We start from the raw sequence: 18,336 nt of genomic DNA, 5'->3' as shown, positions 1-18,336 counted from the left end.
AAAAAAAAAAAAAAGAAAGAAATTATTCTAATTCTCGTCCTTCAAGAGTGGCAGACTAGTTCGCCATGACACTCTGGCCACCGTCTGCGGTAATCCTCTTTCTTATACGTACTTTCATTGCGCTGCTACCAAGTTGCATCAAGGATGATTTAGAATTGCATGCTCGAGCAGCCCTAATGTCGATCAGTGCGCTCGGACAGAACAGGAGTGCTTCACCAGTTTCCAGACTGACGATATGGGAGAAAAGATCTTCATCCTTGACATTGAGGCGTGGGAAGGAGCCTAGCACATCATTATCTTTCTCGGCGTTTGTGCTATTTACCATTTCTCGATTGCAGATTTTCGAATCAGCTTCAGAAACTAAATAAGCACCTGCCAAATGTCGCCTAAGAGTGGCGAACCATGCTGGTGACGTGAAGCGATGTACGATGACAGTGGAGCACAAGTCGAGGAGCTTGGGCGACACAGTAGGTTCCTGAGTAGAGAGAATAACTCTGGTGCCCAAATGGCGCTGTAGACGGATAATCGAGAGAAGGGATTCTGTGAGTGTCTGGCTATCGGAGCTGTCATTCATGTACTTGTGAGCTTCGTCCAAAGCAACGACGCGTCCAATGGTAGGTTCTCGTTCCAGAAACAGACTGAGACAAATATTAAAGAGCGAACATGCTGTCTCAGCCGTGACACAAGGACAGGAGAGATCAACAATCGTGAGTTCCCCGGCCTATGATCTCAGCGTTAGTGATATCCTCATTCATGATATGAAAGGGACTCACAAGCAAGTCCCATTTTGAACCTTGAGAAGAGGTACTTTCCTTTTCTCTCGATTTCCCTTTCGATCTGGAAGCGGAACCATTCGCAATGATTTGCTCTGTGATCATGAAGCTTTCCAATGTCTCTAGGCGTTGTTGCAATGGCAGTAGCTGCCCTGCTGTTAAGGTCTCTGTACTAAGAGCCGTCTTAAAAGCTTTGTAATCAAAAGGCAAGTTGCTCTGTTGCTGCGCGATACGCATATCACGCAGTATGCGACTAACGATGTGAAGATACAGCGGCATGCCTCCGCCCTGAACCGAGCTGACAGCCATTAAATCTAGCATCCTTCTTGTGTTCAGGTCCGATTGATTAATCCGCAACTCCTTTACTACCACGTTAGGGAGATGCCGATAGATACGCTTCATGGGTCAGTCACGAGACATTTGCTCATACGAAGCAGGACCCTCACCTTTATCTGGAGAATATTAGAAGGGGCACATAGTACTTTGACCTTCACGTCTTTACCACTGGCTACATACGCCGCTTCGCATGGTGTTCCGCCTGTATCCGAGACAAATGTATCATAGTGAAAAACAAGGCCTGCCAAGGGATGGAGAAGATGATTTGCCTTCGATGGAATTAGGCAGTTCTCCAGAATAGTACCGAGTGTGTGACTTTTGCCTGATCCTTGACTGCCGCAGATGAATGTGCTGGTAGGAGCGGCCACGTTGTAGAACAACCGAGATTTCAGTTGTTCAGCATTACTAGCCGATCGAGGAGATGTCCCTAATCCTAAAGTGTTGGAACCAAGAAGTCCGTACTGATCTGGGCGATCCGTCTTGGGGAGCTTTCCCTCAATGTTATGCGTGAAGATTGGAACAGACTTGATATTGCTTGTCGTTTCAACCTCATGATCGAGCAACTCCAAGTGAGGGTGTGGAGGTTGCGAAACAACGGAACGAACGGAGGAACTCATGATTGAGGGGTGTAGTAATGACGTAGAATTGCGAAAAAGGTCGAGATTTTATGGGTAAAAGGACCATCACTTTCCCGGCAACGTGTTATCCAGCGGCCGTTCTCGTAGCTTTATGTAAGCCGAAAACATGGGCGGCCTCCCGCAGCCAGATGCGAACACGATGACATCATTGACATGAAGAAAACGCCACTGTACGGTGTAAATTCACAACTTCGGAAGCTATTTGGGGAAAGAGAAAATAACGCCAGTTCATAGCCGTATTCGGTTTTCATGTGAGCCCTATCCAAACCTCAGAGGCTGTCAGCTTGACCGGCTGCAGCCATAATAGCCCTCTCAATAGCTAAACAAGGCAGACCTCAACACTGGACACAGGAGCATGAGCATAATCCTTGTGTGTTACCAAGTCACAAAATGTGCATCTTGAAAGCTATACAGCCTCTTGAACCCTTGCAAAGAACTTGCTGATGTTGCACCTCATCCATGTGAGGAGAGGATCGGCTGAGAAGCTATAATATGGAGAATCATCTTCAGTTAGTACGACGAGAATTCTTTCTTGTAGAATAATAGTAACGTCCCGGAACGGCTGGAGATCTGGTTCCCCAATGGTAGTGGTGATGCTGGCCCAAATATGTGCCGGTGCCTCTGGTGGAAAGTATTATACTAGTTGTTGTTCTCGTGCCACTGGATGCACACACTGGAAAGTCCCTCTATTCGACGTGCGGTCGAGCCGTAAGGACTATGGTCATAGCTTGATGGATAATGCTGGATATGAACCATGCTGTAGCATTGGTATCTTACAGAGAGCAGAATAACATCCATCCATAGACAAAAAGTCTTCATCGCGGAGTTGACTACATCTCTGCTCCTCTTAATAGAGGTTAGGGAATAGAAGATACAGAAGTATATCCTCAGATCCACAACACGACCGATTGGATAGTGAGGAATGTGGCGCATGGACCAATGAACTTGATGTTGCGTTCCATGGTATCGAGGAAACAGGCATTGATCGAAGTTGGGGATCAGGATGAATCTCAGATACAGTCATCTGGGCGGGAGACCAGTTAGTTCTTGTCCTAGCGTCAACAAAGTTCATCGAGAAGGCGACGCTGCTGTGTGTATGAAAGGCAAACCAGAGACTGCCTGGAAATAGCTAAAACTTAACATACGATATGTCCTGGGAGTTCCGAATTGATGAATAATGTTAAACGCTATCTTCTCCAACCTTCGATGACGATGACCTGGATCCATCGGAGCGAATGGATTCAAGTCCCTGTCTTCATTCTTTTGATTTGCATGTGTTTTCCATTGGACTCAGAGCTGTATCAGCCTCCCAGCTAGGATAGGGTGTCAATGGACGTTCGGGTCCAAAGGGGGGCGTGCAAGTTCTCTCGATTTAATGCTGTTATCAAGCCCCGCCTCGTAATTTCGAATCGTGCCATGTTTATTTGTTCTATATTCAGTTGCTCAGACCCAAATAGGAAGGATTTGCGCGTCGGGCAAAGCATTGACCAACATGTCAACAAACCATCCTTTATAAGTACCAGCTATCTCACCCGATTTTGTTCTTCCGTGTTGACCTTCCTCCACAACCTTTCCCCCTAAGCTTTGTTTTCTCCACACTCGAACTTCCTGCGGCTTCAAGTCAAATAACCTCTGTCCACCGCACCTTCGGCAACTGCATCATGAAGGATATCCAAGACCCTGCTGTTCAGGATCAGTGCCAACTTCAAGTAATCACTATCAACCTTATTGCTCTTCACGTCGGTGCCTATGGAGCTCTAGACGATTACAGCTTGATCGTCGAAAAGTTGAAGAAGTCCGATCTTCGCGAGTTTGCGACCAGTGTCCGGGATACCATCTACTCCTTGACTTCATCTCGTCCTCATGACAAGGAAGACTCGAATGGCCATCTCCAGGGCAACATTGACGAGCTCCTGCGAAACTCAACTTCTGCTTTCTTTTCAACTTTATCTTCCAAGGGGATGCCAGAACAACAACTTGAACCTATAAATGCTCTTAAGGATATGGCTGGACTGCTTGAACTTGATATTGACGACTCGGCCGACATTTCACTTCACCTAATCGCTACTTGTGGCATCGCGTTGTCTCAAATCGGCCAAGTCATTCCCTACAACAAAGGGAGTTCACTTGCCAGACACTGCTGGATGGTTCTTGAGCCTTTCAACAGGATGCTACATGTCAACACCTCCCCACAAAGTCGGTGGTGGTCATCTTTAGAGGAGATAGCTCAACAAAGAAACCATAATAATTGCAATACCTGGGCCAACCGCCATATCACCAGCGAGCTCTCCGATCGTCAAATTCTGGAGAAACTCTGGGATAGACAAGATGTTATTATCCATCGAATAGACCAGGTCTTAAATCGTACTGGCAGCTTAGACAGTTCGGTTAAGTCTTGTCAGAACACGGACCGCCACGGTACGGACCAAGACGGGGGCCAACGGATGAGCATATTTGAGTTGCTAGCTGCCAGCCGCAAAGAGTTTTAACTTTCCCCGACTCGCCCAGTTCTTACTTTCATTATTCTTCAGCCTACCAATATTTTTGTTTTATGCGTTTCTCGAAATCAATTGTAACATAGACTCCCTTCAGTATTTTACACAGTACACTATTCAATTTATTTCCATCAGGCCTGAGAAACAAACAATCAAGTGGAAACAAAAAATGAACCGAGCCGGCTCGGCAGAGTCACGTACCATTCTTGCCGTCTCGCTGAATCAAAGCCACTTGACCTTCCACTTCTTCTTCAATTGGTGCCAGAAGACACGTTTTGACTTCTCTACTTTCCATGTTGATGGACAGTGAAATAAGCCCATGGAGAGACAAGGAAGGCTGAGAAGATTCAGAATGTCATAACTCAGCATCATTAAAGGACTAATGACACGTAGTTCGACCCTGAAGAGTATCTCGATGTAGTCCCTTGGTTTATAGAGTATCTCTCCCCAATGGTTTCATAGATTCATCTTTGGGTAGTTCTGGTTGGCATTGTGGAGGCCGCTCGTACACCGAAAAGTTGAGGCCAGAACCGGGTTTTCGGGTTGACACGAGTAAATACTGTGAGAGGACATGGCAATAAGAGTAACGAGGTTTAGTAGAAGGCGAAGATAATCCATTGCGAACCAGAAGCAAAGATAACAAGGGGCGGCCAAAGTTCGACTTTGCGCACTAACTATACCCTGTAGTCTTATGGCGTCAAGCGAGCTGCAGTCTAAGGGATGCGCATCAAGGGCCAAGACACGTCTGCAGCTAACAAATGATTTCGAGAATAGGACTTAGACCCCCTCCCCCCGGGCGTCAGATACTTTGCGACCTGTTGAGGGCGATGCTATCACGTCGTGCCTGGGATCTTGTTGTTTCCTGGGTGCAGGGCAACCGGCAGGTCAAAGTACGAGGAAGTGCAATCGTGCTGATGACCTGTTGGCACCTTGTACCTCGTTCCTGGCTAGCGAGTGCAAAGGTATATTTAACGAGTCTGAGAGCTAATCCACCAAACATCAATCAGTCGGTTTTCAACAATTGTACTTGCCCCTGTTGAAGAACAACCGACACTGGCGGTACTCATTTTACCCGCTTTAACCGCTGTCACAAGGGTTTACAGGATACAATCGTTGTAGACTCAGTTTCTCAAGCCATCGATAAACTGACCCTTACTGAGTATCCTGTTTGGTGCTAACTGGTAGGAGTCGACATGAATTTCGTTTAGGAATAAGGATGCGAGAAACTACCTGTATCAGACCTCCACATAGTTGACACATTTTTGTGGCTTCATCTTGGTGTGATGCTCTGGTCTATGCCGCGGTCTAAATCGGAATTAGAAACAAAGAGCCATTGCGGTTTAATGTCCGGCAAAGACTTCAGTGATCAAAAGTGTTATTTTATTACGTACGCATTGCGGGCATCTTTATCACCACATGTGTCATAAGCAAACCCCGAGTAGCTTCCTTCAAAATGTTGATTGCAACTATCCCTTGTATTCCCTCTCTTGGCCGTGTATTTGTTTAATAACTACACTTGCAAATCAGAATCGTGATCCATTCACTTCTTAAACTTATGTCAAGCTCTATCAAGAGTTATCAAACAAGTTTTGTCTCATAGACTTTGGTTTTACTAGTCACCCTTGCCAGTAGAGCAGTAAAGGGGTATGTTAGGCTCGGTGCCCATTCCTCAATCTCAACGACAGGATCCTTTCCCTCCACCATGGCAGGCTTTCCTGATTCTTTCCACTTCTTTCGAGCCTGTTTGCTTAGACTAGGAAGTAGAATACCGCCTTGAACTCTGTCATTTGGCTGCGGGTCCAACGTAAGCTCGTATTCGCCGGCCCAACTGTCGACGTTAGACCCTTCCCTTATACCTCGCTTAGCCATCCATTTCCGGGCTTCCATAATGTCATCGGCGGCAAGGGCAACAACAGGGACCCCCAAGTACTTTGTAGGAGCCCGGGGGGGTGCTTTGCATTGGGGAGAAGGAGCTTTAGAAAGTATTCTGTCTGATGCTGAATTCAGTATTCTTATGTCAGATGTTCTCGGCTGGTTGACAGCCTCGGTTAGAGGTCTTAGAGCAGCTTCGTCTGGTTCACGCTCAGATGGTTCGACACAATAAGGCCGAGTAAAAACGAAGACAAGAATTACAATAAGAAGGACAATAAGAATAATAAGGGTAATGAAAACGCCCAGGGGGATTGTGACCGTTTGCATCTTCAGAGGTAAGCAAACTAGTGCTTGCTTGGTCGAGGTTTTGGTGAAGGTTTTGGAGCGCCACTAGTATGCGCCGCGTATGGAGCAAGAAATCGAAATTCAGGCTTTGATATTGACTATTTTGCGAACCTGTGTCGGCGAGGCCTGCAAGTAGTGGCCTCGCTGGGTCGGACATTCCTTTAAGTATTGATATACTCTACAGGCTCAAGAATGATATGCTTGCCTCTTTTAGTTCTAAATTCGTAATGAATGCAATATTTCCAGGTGGGTGACAGCACCAACAGCGATCAGTGCGATCACTACCTAAGCCCACGCCCCCATTATAGCGACGCAATGCGTGGCAACAGCCCCGAGTGATCTGAGATGGGCATAAGTTGCGTCAGCGTTCTTAGCGCATGAATCTGGCCCAAAAGAAACGATATCCGGATCGCCAAACTTAGTATACTTCACGCTCGTCTTTTTCTATCTCGCCTGGGCCCCTTGCCTGCGGTTTGGCTGACCGATGGAGTTCTGAACACTGAAAAGGTCACTTTGAACCGCAACAGCGACGATGGGGCTTTACCCGGCAATCCCTTGCCCAATAGACAGTCTCTCAAGGCTAAAAGCCTGCATAGAACCATCCCCTACCTCGGCTGACACTTCTTCAATGTTGTTGGTGTCTCCACCTTGGTCAGACCATTAAGCTTCTTGTTGCCCAGAAGATAAGAAGGATCAAGGCCCCACCTTCTGCTCCCGCTGGTCTTGAATGTACTGGTGCTATGGATTGGCTCTACATGGGAGATACTGGGGGCAACCAAGGTGTTTCCCGTATCTATTATGCCTTGACTGCAGGTGGCGTTTCTCACGGTTGCAAGGCCAAGGGCGTGGACAGCGCCTCTTACATGGAACTACTGGTTTTACAGTTGAGTTCACCCATTTATCGAAATTGAGGCAGCGAGTTTGTATAAGCTCGCAATTAGTACCGAAATTGGTTAATCCGTTCAAAAGCTGGTATTCGCATCACATTGGTTCTATAAGTTCGACTCAAAGACAGGTGGCATTTCCGATCTTGCGTATTCCTTCCCAAAACACACTATCACCCCCGCAGTCCCGGGCCATCAGACAGTAGCCCGGAATAGTTATCTAGAACTTCTTCTACTGTGAAGACATGGGAGACTTCCTTCTCAATATTCGGGTGAAAATACGGAGTCGAAACCGACAATGGAGGTGATCAACATTCTAAAAGAGTATGGTCCCCGAGCAAAAGTCAGTTAAATTCCTGACGGAGAACTTAAGTGCCTATATTTCGAGGCTTTGTCACAACGGGATATGGACTACGACGCTGCTAACTCAGAGCAGGCCATTCTAAACCTCGCAAGCATTGATGTATTCAGTCGGCGATAATACATCGCTCTCCCAAACATATGAACGCCGTCTTACGAGCTACCCTGCATTTGTTGTTTCTCGATTCCCATGACCAATCTAAAACGCACCAGGTAATCAACGCCTACTTTATCAGTAAAATAAAATATTCTGTATGTTTAAAAGCGCTTTAGTTCACGTTCTAACATGCGATACCATATTGTGGTACTGTTACGTTCAGTAAAGCTCCTACGAACGCGGCGAATGCAATGGCATAACTTGCAACCTGGAACTTGACATTGATTATTAATTTATGGAGACGAACCCACAGACCTAACATACGAAAAGATGGTATATAGAGAAATGAACATGAGGACGAATTGCATTGCATGGTCCATGTTACAAAGTTGAAGCCGTCATGATGATCATCATGGTAACTCAATTACCGGTAGTAAAATTCGAATAATCATTGAGCTTTGGTGAATAACAAAACCACTTAGACCACGCTGGACCCATATAGCACTTCACGCGACAAGACGCGTCGCGTTCTGGGGTAAACTTCTGTTCCGATCAGCACTGCTGTCCCTGTGTACAGAACAACGCCAGATCAACTTATACCCTAGCGGTAATCATTCCTACAAGGTTTAGAGGGGGTTGATGAAATCAACTCTGGTAGAGTTGATTTGGTCGTCTGTCACTACATAGTAGACTAGTTGACGGATTTTCGGTGGGCATGCTTAGTAAACATGTCATCTCCACTTCTTCCCCCTCTTTTCCCTCCCTTTTTTTTTTTCCACTTGTCTTACATTTACTTTTTGCGCATTCTCTTATAACTGTCACCACGGTAGTCTTGCGCATGTTTCTTTATCTGATAAGTGCCGTCAGTGGATTTCACTTGGCTCTAGTGTGTTTCGTTTCTTGAATCAGTGTCTGTACGTCTGATTGCAAAGTCTGCTGCCGCTCTGATATCCTGTATCGGTAAAAGAAACCGTCATGGGGACGGACAAAGCCTTTTCGTTGATTCATGATCTCCCAACCGAGTTAGTGGATAGGATATACTCTCAGGCACTTCATGAGACGACATTACCAGGCGACGTGATGAGTCTTATCACCAAGTACAACCAACGCACGAATCGTCTAACGAACTTGGCCAGTATATACCATCGCATCAGGAAAATAACCTCCTTTATTGCCCGATCGACATTCTCAGCTGTAGAAAAGCAGTATGCCAACTTCATCCGTCCCAGTCCATATACAGGACCAGTTTGTCAGGTGGCCCCAGAACAATATTTATGCAGGGGTGCTCTAGCTCTTGCTAGCCTTCGGGCACTTCTGCCTTACATGAGTGAAGATTGTCAAATGGATCTTACACTCCTTATTCAACACAACTTCGAGCCTCAGTTGACGCGCAAGACGACCATCAACGACAAACGCGCCATCCTCAATGTCAAGATGCTAGTTCTAGCTGGCTATGAAGATTGCTTAGAGTTGTTCAACGATGAGGAGAGGCCTAAAGTTCTTGAGGTGCTGGGGCTCTACCATCAAGAAATAAAAAGTAGTCTTCTTCCAGGAGAGAAGCTACACAAAGTGGATGACTACAGCAAGATTATCAAGCCGAGATCTGAGGCTAAGCGACACGAGCTCGAAGAAATGGTCACCGAGGTCCAGAACTGGATTTTGTCTCCCGACGATAAAGCCAAGATCATTAACAACGATGCTTGGTACGAAGAGGTGGCTATGAAAGTAGGGAACGTTTCTAAGAAGATAAGCCAAGACCTCAACTCTGATTCCATAGCCGAGCTTGCCTATTTTGTAACGCGTCTAGCTGCAATCATACAGCATTGCTACAAGGAGGAGACGAGGCTTGGTGTACAGAAGCTTGGAAAATACGACAGCGGTTCGGGTATTAGACTTGCTTAGCTATACGGCCACTAGACAGTCTGCACCACTTGACCATCGATCTGTTTGGCCTTGGTTTCATGCACTCCACGAAGGAACCAGTACTTACGTTTTCAAGACCATAACGAGGATTAACAAACAAACCCATTCCTTGTCTCGCTCCGCCTAAGCTTGATGTCCTCAAATGCCGACACTGTGGTTTCAGTTTTCGTTAGGTTCAGGCACGCACGACAGAGACTACCAAAGAACGCCACGCGGGGCATGAGGACTGAGACAGCGCAAATCCCACAGTCCGGACCGTCATGTGCCATCAAGTTTCCAAGCGGCATCAAGACAACAAGTACACCCTCGCCGGTCATCACACATTGGAAGCAGATTATCTGCAACTTATCAAAAGTCTTACTATCTTGCAAAATGAGATCTGTAACGTGTACACTCATTCGGTTGGCGCTGTGCTGCTGCCATGCTTTGCGACCACCATTCCTCTCCTTGTCGACAGGGATGGCGAAACAAATCCTGGCCCTAACCTAGAAAGTTTCTCGACCGTGAGCGGTTTGGCAGAGAATATCGAGAGCGGCGCCCGCTATGGAGGCAAGGAAACATTGCGCAGTGCGGTGGATTATTTCCAGAGTGAGATGAAAGCTTTGAATCTGAGTAGGCCAAATTTGCTGAATTGAAACTTGAGCTTTCATTTGCCTAGATCGTTAGTTCAGTCGTCAGTCAGTGTTGATTCTATTTACGGGACTGTGTGGCTCCGTGTTGCATACGGTCTCCTATGTGATCGACGGTGAAACCGAACAGCTATATGGTATAGCGTAAGCCCATGAGAAAACTTTCTGTTGTTGGTCTGAAGTAGGGGCTGAAAGATTGAAAACAGCATTTTCGTTCTTTGTAAGAGTAACTCCTTAAAAACGTAAATAAGGGGCTCGTGAGATTTAATAAGAGAATTTATTAAAACTTGGCCAGATAAGAGGTCGATAACGCGAATGGATATAATCTCACGATCGCCGTTTCTGAGACCTGCCATTTCGTAATCCAGTGTAACAGCCTTTCTTTTGGATTTGAGAGAGCTAGAACCATGCTATCCTCGCCATCCTCCGGGCTGGGCTCGCTTGGTAAGATGTAGCGGTTTTCTCTAATGCAATTGGAAAAATGACATTTGATAATGAGACGGTCGTTCTGCATACTTTGCAGGACTCGCTCCTCAGGATAACCTTAACCAGTATGAGACGACCGCGAATGACCACCAAGCCAAGTAGAGGGAAATGGTTGTAACTTTCGTCTTGGAACTAAAAATGTTAACGGGACTACAGGCATTGAGGCATTGGCCGTTAAGCTTTGAGATCTCATAGCTTCCGGTAACTTCACATGCTTTGCTTAGACATGCTGGACCAAGGCTTGTTGGGTCGGAAACCTTCTGTTACAGTGTTGACAGCACCGACTTCATGGATGCCCTGCGCCCAAAGAAGCTTTTGTTAATTTAGAGTGGGTTTTGAAAGCGACGGAGCATATTTTACAGCGTTGCCTACTATGTTGGTCGACATTTTCCATTGTTGAAATGCCTACAATGTAGAGGTGAGGGAAGCTAAACGTGAGAAGTCGGTAATGCGATCGTTACTTTCTTTTACGAGACGTATGAATGTTGAGCATCAGTAGATGGTCGTTTACACAACCTGGTAAGCCTCCTGGATCAACAGTCTGTCGGCAGAGAAACATGCAGACTGGTATCAAGCTATGACATAAGTTAATGGCTCATAACATACACAAGAGGAAAAATGCTGGTTGACCGAAGCTTACAAGGTTAGCAGTCTTGCTACATGATGTTTCCAATCAGGTGGAGATCAGAACACATGATTCCACCCGTCAATTCCACCCGTCAATCTCGACATAGTGCCAGGTTCATTCAATGGCCTCCTCGTGGACCAGAACACGTTCGAGAAGGTTGCAGCGTTGATATGATAGGTTGTGTTCCATGAAAGCAATAACCCTTTCGTTAAAGGAGTAGATAGGGCTGGGTTTGAGCCTCAGTGAGAAACAAAAAAGGGAAAAATGAGAACATCAATATTGACTAAATTCATCAGATCCGACACATTTCCTGCCACTTGTCCATAGGTACCTTCCTCACTACCTGTGTCTCCCACCAGGACTCCCCTACAGTCACCTTTTCATCCTTGATCTCCACCTCGTCAGCGATCCTAGCCCATATCTTCTTGATGGCCTGAGAAGTAGTTAGTATTTTGATAGTATACAGTAATTTAGACACAATATTAGTCAAAGCGTAGTCAACAGCCCGCCTATCGATGATCGAAGCAGTATTGCTGCGATCTTTTGCACTTACTCTTCGATCTTTTGCCTCTACATTGTACTTTAGCCAATGATTCGATATTTCCTTTTGTTCAGAGGTAGAAGCAAGCATGCCCAGCATAAAGGCCGGTAAGGAGGGTACCTGGACAGGAGAGTCAGGCCCTAACTTTAGCATGATATCTATGCATTCGCTGAGGTACTTAACGTTTGCAACAACATGAACGTGAAGTCTCGCCAGCCTGGAAGTTAAGATGTGGTAAGCAATCACATACCAAGCTTTCCCGTCATCTTTTCTTCTCAGTACATACCTGAAGAGACGACATTGAAGATAGACAGCCGCTGCAATCCTCCACAACTCGCTCGCGGGATTTTCTATTGCCGGATTCGGATTGGCGGCCGAATCCGCACGCTGGTTTCGCGCCCGATTTTGCCATATCTGAATATTAGATAAAGCTTTGACTAAGTATCTCCCTGTGACTGGGAGAACGAGGCTGTCGGGCCTCCGTTTCCAATAGGCCGCACAGTAGGTAATTTGGCTTATCAGATGGATTAATTTGATCGATACGCCAGAACCCCCACGTATTTCTTCCAGATCTTTTTGTTCGTCATCATCGAGTAGACAATTGAACTTGTTCGCTTCAATCTTGGGTTTCTCCATAGATGGGAGATCCTGTATCATTCCAGCCAAGACCTGCTGTATTCCATTTTCTTTTTCGGTTGAAATGTCGCATTGTGGAGGTGTTTGATATTGGATACCTTGAGGTACAGGGGACAAGACTGCTACATGGCGTCCCGACTGACCAAGGAACTTTGGTCCATGCGTAGTTTCTGCTAAGCTGTGAGACTGAGCATTGAAGTTTGTGGCCTTACTCAAATCGACACTGGATCTATTATCATCCTCGGCCTTGCGCTTTTTGGAGGCGACGTCTCTTTGACGCTCGACCTCGGGTTTAGGTGGACCGCTACTGTCAAATTCGGTGGAATCCTTCCTGTGCGTATCAGCGCTTTCGAAAGTCTATCCATGCTATTAGCTCAGGGTCGTAAATCGAGTGAAACACAAACATAACCCACCCCGATGCTTTCCGGCACCTCGGTGTAGCTGGGCATATCATAACTACAACATTGATCCATATTGGACGATTGATGAAGTGAGAAGGAGAAGAGCCGATGGTAGGGATGGTTCAGTATATTGTAGTCTTGTAGAAATATAAACGTCGATAGTTAAGTTTTCATAATAAAAGCTGGACCAGAAGGATGGAGCCTTAAGTAGGAGTGGCAGCAAGGTCTTTTTACACTGTTGATAGTAATCCTTACCGATACTCGACGTTGGCCGTGAATGGCACCGCACTTTGAGTTGCTGCCTTGCCTATCATTAACTAGGTCAACATGCGCTTCCATTGGCTCTTCTGCCTCGGAAGGCTGGTAATTTTATGAGATTACAGTCCTCAGCTGACGTAGGGGGCCGGTCCATGCTATATTTTTCTAGTTTCTGGCATATCCCCGACTGAAACTAGAAGCCGCTCAGCTTTCGGCAAAAGAATTCTAAGTACGGATGAGTCTATGGTGATTGGCCGTCAATGACTGTCATTATCGATTGTGGCCGCAACAAGGCCAATATGTTTTGTAGCGTCCCTAACTCACAGCATTTCTAGGGTAATTACTTATAGTATGCCACTAAATAGAATAAAGTTAAGACCTTTCGTACGAGACCGTAATTAAAACAGGAGTAGTATTAATTTCATATTAATACGTATGTTCTTTTATCACATAATTTGTTTATTAATCGAGCGGCGAAATTGACCGAGCGTCGCATTTTTCTGAAACACTTTACCATCTGTATCATAAAATTGCTACAATTCATGCAATCTTAAATAACTCACTATACTCTTCTCCAGATGCTTCTGGAACTATCTAAAAGGTCACTGCGTTGTGCCCAGTCTCACCACACACACCACAGCGTTAAACGCCTGGTCCAACCGACCTTCCTCAACCACCACTTCTTAATGACTCGCCCACTACCCGCGCATTAACATCCATCTGATCAATTACCTGTGATGGTGCCTATATGGTCACTACCACCTGTTTCTATAGTCAAGGTTTTTCTGTCTACAGCGCCGACTTAGTATCTCATTTGCTTGTCAAAGTCCTTTGTTCTCTGCCACCAATAGGGTAACCTTATGCATCACAACTTCAGCTCCCTTAGAAAGACAATGTAAAGCCTCAATAATTGACTCTGAAGGGCTACTTGAATGCTTTTGAATTCGCCTAGTAAGTTATTCAGACTGAGATTGAGTCTCTATTACCGTCTTTGGTGTCTTCGAAGTACAGGGAGAGGAAGGCGTAGCTGCCTCCAAAGAAGGCGTTGGAGTCCGTAGCTGTACATCAAGCTTTGATATACCAATTTCCGGGTCAAGAGGATAAAGTCTAGCTCCTACAAAAGTCCCCCGAATATTGCTATCTGAAGATAGCTTGAAAAGCGGCATAAAAGGCTAGTGAGAACTCAGTGTTTGAAATGTGGGTTATAGATCATCTAATCAGATGCTCTATGTCTTAACCATAAGCATTCTTTAGCACTGAAAAACGCCTAACATCGAGAGGTTGGAGCAAGTGGGATGTATGAGCAGATATACAAAGTGCAATGGCCTTGTGATTCTCGCAGTATCTCTCAAAGTTGACTGAATGCTAAATTTTATGACTATTAACGATCAAAATATGATGGAGACTAATCGATCTCTTGGCTGTTGATTGATCAAATTGACTTAGCCACTTGAGACCCAGCTCGTTATTTGTCTATCTATTCAGGCTCGTTGCAATAAGCTAATCGCTGAGGAGGTTGCTTTCTCGGTACCGATTCGTAACGTGATATTGGACTGAACTAATAATGAACAGCGGGATCGATTGACCTTCCGCATTAATTGCTGGAATTGTAGTAATCTATTCACGGTCTCTAGGCTGGACTGACTTTGGTCTTCCTTTCCTTTCTGAACCTGTGACGGCTATTTGGGACTGTATAAGGCCCATCATAAAGCCAGTTCCATCAAAGTTCTAAATATCAGCTAATTGGATACTGTACTTTGTGATTGCATTCTGTATAAGCCTAAACCAGCTATGAATAATCGTAGGATCTTTGCAGTTCACTTTCTGATAGTTATATTTCCGAGAGATATACGTCTTTATCTGTGACTAATTATGAGCCCAGCGCTTGTCGACAGGTGACACATGACGGTCGGCAAGCAGAGAATTAGCTATTTCTTCCACAAAACGCAGTGGCGAGGGAAACCCTCGCGAATCTAGGTCAAGGATAAATTGGACTTTGAACTACTCTCCTAGACCAGATGATCTCCGTGAATTTGGAGTGGAATCGCTTTGCAATTGAATGCCACTGTAGCAGCGACGTAATCTATGTTCAGAGATCCCATATACCCTTGCAGCGCGTCGGGTGCTTAATTCTGGATTATCTTGAAAGGCCTGAAGTGCAAGAAGACTTTTAACCTCCATTAAAGCTTGTGTCATTATTTGTGGTCGAACACTAATTAATCAGGTACAATTGATGATATAGGATGGAAAAGTGGGACGCTCGCTTATTAAACACGTTACATCTTTTAATGAGCATCAATGTCTTGAAAGACTGTAAACAATGACATAAAGAAATCTAGATAGACTCTTGTTGTCCCGTCCTGCAAGTCTCTATCATTATAACTGCATCTTACACCGTTGCTAACTTTACTAACACTTCACCTTCCTCTCTTTCTTTTTTCCACCCAATTTACCTTGCAGGCCGAGCTTAGGCGATAACGCCTCCAGTGCATTCTTATCTGCTTGAGTAAGTAACCCGGTCAGCTGTCTCACTGTGTTTCCGTTTCGGTCAGATATCTTTGATGTATGTCCATCATCCAGGCCTCTGTTGCACACTGACTGCAAGTGCTTGCATCCTTCATCTTCCATAGTTGCTTCGATGCGTTCGATCCAGAGTGCTCCAAATCGCAACATAAAGAGACACAGCAATGGCCGGAAACTGATTGGCAGCCAATTACATGTCCATAAAGTAACAGAGATCAAAGCAAGGAAAAACGTGATTCTGACAACGTAAGCTTGCTGGGATCGGGGAGGCTGTCCATTCGTAGGGACGGGAAATAAAAGTTCGTTGGGCCTCAGAAAACTCATCGAGTAGTGATCATCCTGCCCGGCAAGCTCACGCCAAGCGTCTTTGCGAAGGGATTGCACAATTCTCCTGAGAGCGATGATTTTGCTGAATACATCTCGTGGCTCAACCAGACCGCCAACCTGAAAGGAGGCAGGTGTCAGTTCCCACATCCTGTCGAGAAGCTCCCTGAACAAAACGGCGTCCTTGTCGGCTTGTTGCACATAGAGAGTGAGGCGGCCTCCCACACTGGCATAGAAGCCCTCCAAAGTGGCGATTGTACGGTTTGCGTGGGGAACTTCGTCAATATCATCCGGTGTTATTATACGGAGTATGCCGTCGAAAATATGGCAAACAAGCTGCCGCCGATTTCGACCAAGAGCCTTGAGGATTTCGTATCCCTCCATGAAGCTTTGGCCTTGATGATAACTGACTTGTTGCTTCAGCTGCTCCGAATCTTTTGTTATCTGACAAACATTGCTCCTCAACTTGTCGATTTCATTCTCCAATCCTTCGTTCTTGGCCTCGAGCTTGCGAATTCGTTCCGCTTGCTGTGCGATCTGGACACATTCGACATCAGAAGTCTCAGCAAAGTCTGCACCCGGTTGCGGCTTGTCCTCGAATAGGGGCGTAGGAGACGGCAGACCCTTGTAAATATGTACATAGGAGGTGCAATCGTTCTCTCCGTTTCGTATCGAGTTTTCTGACTTCCTTGAGTCCTTCATCGACTCTCCTCCTTCTTCCTCCTCGGTATTGGCACCCATCTTTGGATGCGTTACCTCCCCAATCTTCTCCATTGGCGGTGCGCGACTGACGTCTACTTGAATGTACTCTGACTGCTCCATAGGTTCTCCACTGACGACCCTGTTTGTATCCTTCATAACCATGCCTAGCCTGGTTTCGGGGAAAGGTTTCGCTTTTCTTGCTTTCCCATTCCAATTCTGCTTCCGAAAATTCTTTGCGTCCTTGCGACTTCTTCTGAGATCTTTCTTGATCACATTGATCTGCGACTTGGCCTCGGCGAGCTGCGCATCCACGTTGCGCTTTGTGTAGGACTCTTCTGGTTGCTTCATCGCAAACTCTTCAAGCTTTGGGATGTAATTGCTTGTCAAGACCGTGATATAACTGGCCATAGAGGCTGACTGATGCTTATAGTGGTCCAGACTTTGTGCCAATTCGCTTTCAGACAACCTGGCCCTATTAGCCATGCCCTCCGCAGCGGAGACGGACTTCTGCAGTTCCATAATGTGATTCCTCATCTTCATGGAATCCGAACTCGCTGCTGTTAGCTGTTGAATCGTGATCCTTAACTGGCTATCCATCTCCGCCATCTTCATTCGCGTGTTGTGAATGTCAGTTGCCATGCTTCGATTTGCAAAGTCAATCGCAGATTTTTCCCGATGCGATTTTTGTAACTCCTGTATTAGATTCTCAATGCTCAGAGACATAGTTGATATAGTATGTTGCAGACGTTTTGTTTCCTGTAACAGTGCTTCCTGCTTAGATGCTTCTTGAGCAATTTCTCGTCGTCCGGATAAGACCTCCTGCTCTAGGGTAATGACTCTTGCTTTTGCCGCGGAAAGCTCTTTTCCTAAATCACTGATAGTTGTGGCCGTAGATGAGACAATTTTTGGAGTTGCCATTGCTTCGGTACCTAGTGTTCGGGTCGACAGCAGTTGGGACTAGTGTTGCGTGATGGGTGGTGTGCAAGGAACTAGAATCAAAGGCCTCCCCAAGCAGGCAGCAAGAAGATTTATAACATTCAGCTTTGACACCTGACCCACTTTCAGAATACTGTTCTGCCAATTTGAATCAAGTAAGAGCAGGGATTTCGTGGCATTTGCCAGACGGTAGCCGCCCATCATTACAGGGAGTGGGGTCCATAAGCTGTCATTGATTCAAGCCAATCACGAGCCAGGTAGACGTCATGCAAGGAATACTTGGCCAGGTTTAAACTGAGCTACCCTGTAACAAACTTTTAGCCAAACCATATTGTGGTCGAATTCGGGCGGTGTTTTCCAAAATCATGTGATACTCACCCGCCACAATCCGGTCTAACATACAACGCGCCGAACTGGTTCATAAAATCACCAGACTCTTTCCTCACGGCACATTCGGGCATCACCGATGCAATGGGGGCAACCCGATGTCCCTTGGGGCGCTTCCGGGTACCAAGGTGAAAGACAGGCTTTTTTTATACCGTTACATAA

General features: G+C 45.9%; 6 protein-coding genes across 6 annotated transcripts; 2 read left to right on the top strand and 4 right to left on the bottom strand.

Moving 5' to 3' along the window:
• Window positions 1-55: 55 nt before the first annotated feature.
• FIESC28_09680 (uncharacterized protein) lies at window positions 56-1,726 on the bottom strand (the record flags this gene model as incomplete). Its single annotated transcript, XM_031163816.1, has 3 exons — window positions 56-721; window positions 774-1,071; window positions 1,290-1,726. The coding sequence occupies 3 exons, from the start codon at window positions 1,724-1,726 to the stop codon at window positions 56-58; spliced, it is 1,401 nt and encodes a 466-aa protein (XP_031012136.1).
• A 1,682-nt stretch (window positions 1,727-3,408) lies between these two features.
• On the top strand, window positions 3,409-4,236 carry FIESC28_09679 (uncharacterized protein; the record flags this gene model as incomplete). The annotated part of the gene is made up of 1 exon (XM_031163815.1): window positions 3,409-4,236. One exon carries the CDS (start codon window positions 3,409-3,411, stop codon window positions 4,234-4,236), a length of 828 nt encoding a protein of 275 aa, XP_031012135.1.
• Window positions 4,237-5,820: 1,584 nt separating this feature from the next.
• FIESC28_09678 (uncharacterized protein) lies at window positions 5,821-6,441 on the bottom strand (the record flags this gene model as incomplete). Its single annotated transcript, XM_031163814.1, has 1 exon — window positions 5,821-6,441. One exon carries the CDS (start codon window positions 6,439-6,441, stop codon window positions 5,821-5,823), a length of 621 nt encoding a protein of 206 aa, XP_031012134.1.
• Window positions 6,442-8,775: 2,334 nt separating this feature from the next.
• Window positions 8,776-9,702, top strand: FIESC28_09677 (uncharacterized protein; the record flags this gene model as incomplete). Its single annotated transcript, XM_031163813.1, has 1 exon — window positions 8,776-9,702. One exon carries the CDS (start codon window positions 8,776-8,778, stop codon window positions 9,700-9,702), a length of 927 nt encoding a protein of 308 aa, XP_031012133.1.
• Window positions 9,703-11,758: 2,056 nt separating this feature from the next.
• Window positions 11,759-13,116, bottom strand: FIESC28_09676 (uncharacterized protein; the record flags this gene model as incomplete). The annotated part of the gene is made up of 4 exons (XM_031163812.1): window positions 11,759-11,899; window positions 12,020-12,224; window positions 12,294-13,000; window positions 13,057-13,116. The coding sequence occupies 4 exons, from the start codon at window positions 13,114-13,116 to the stop codon at window positions 11,759-11,761; spliced, it is 1,113 nt and encodes a 370-aa protein (XP_031012132.1).
• A 2,595-nt stretch (window positions 13,117-15,711) lies between these two features.
• Window positions 15,712-17,769, bottom strand: FIESC28_09675 (uncharacterized protein; the record flags this gene model as incomplete). Its single annotated transcript, XM_031163811.1, has 1 exon — window positions 15,712-17,769. The coding sequence occupies one exon, from the start codon at window positions 17,767-17,769 to the stop codon at window positions 15,712-15,714; it is 2,058 nt and encodes a 685-aa protein (XP_031012131.1).
• Between the last annotated feature and the right edge of the window lie 567 nt (window positions 17,770-18,336).

This window comes from Fusarium coffeatum (genome assembly GCF_003316985.1).
Source record: "Fusarium coffeatum strain FIESC_28 chromosome Unknown BRIP53273_contig_257, whole genome shotgun sequence".
NCBI classification, from domain to species: domain Eukaryota; kingdom Fungi; phylum Ascomycota; class Sordariomycetes; order Hypocreales; family Nectriaceae; genus Fusarium; species Fusarium coffeatum.
Note: the sequence above shows the minus strand (reverse complement) of the source record. Positions and strands in the feature narration are given on the sequence as shown.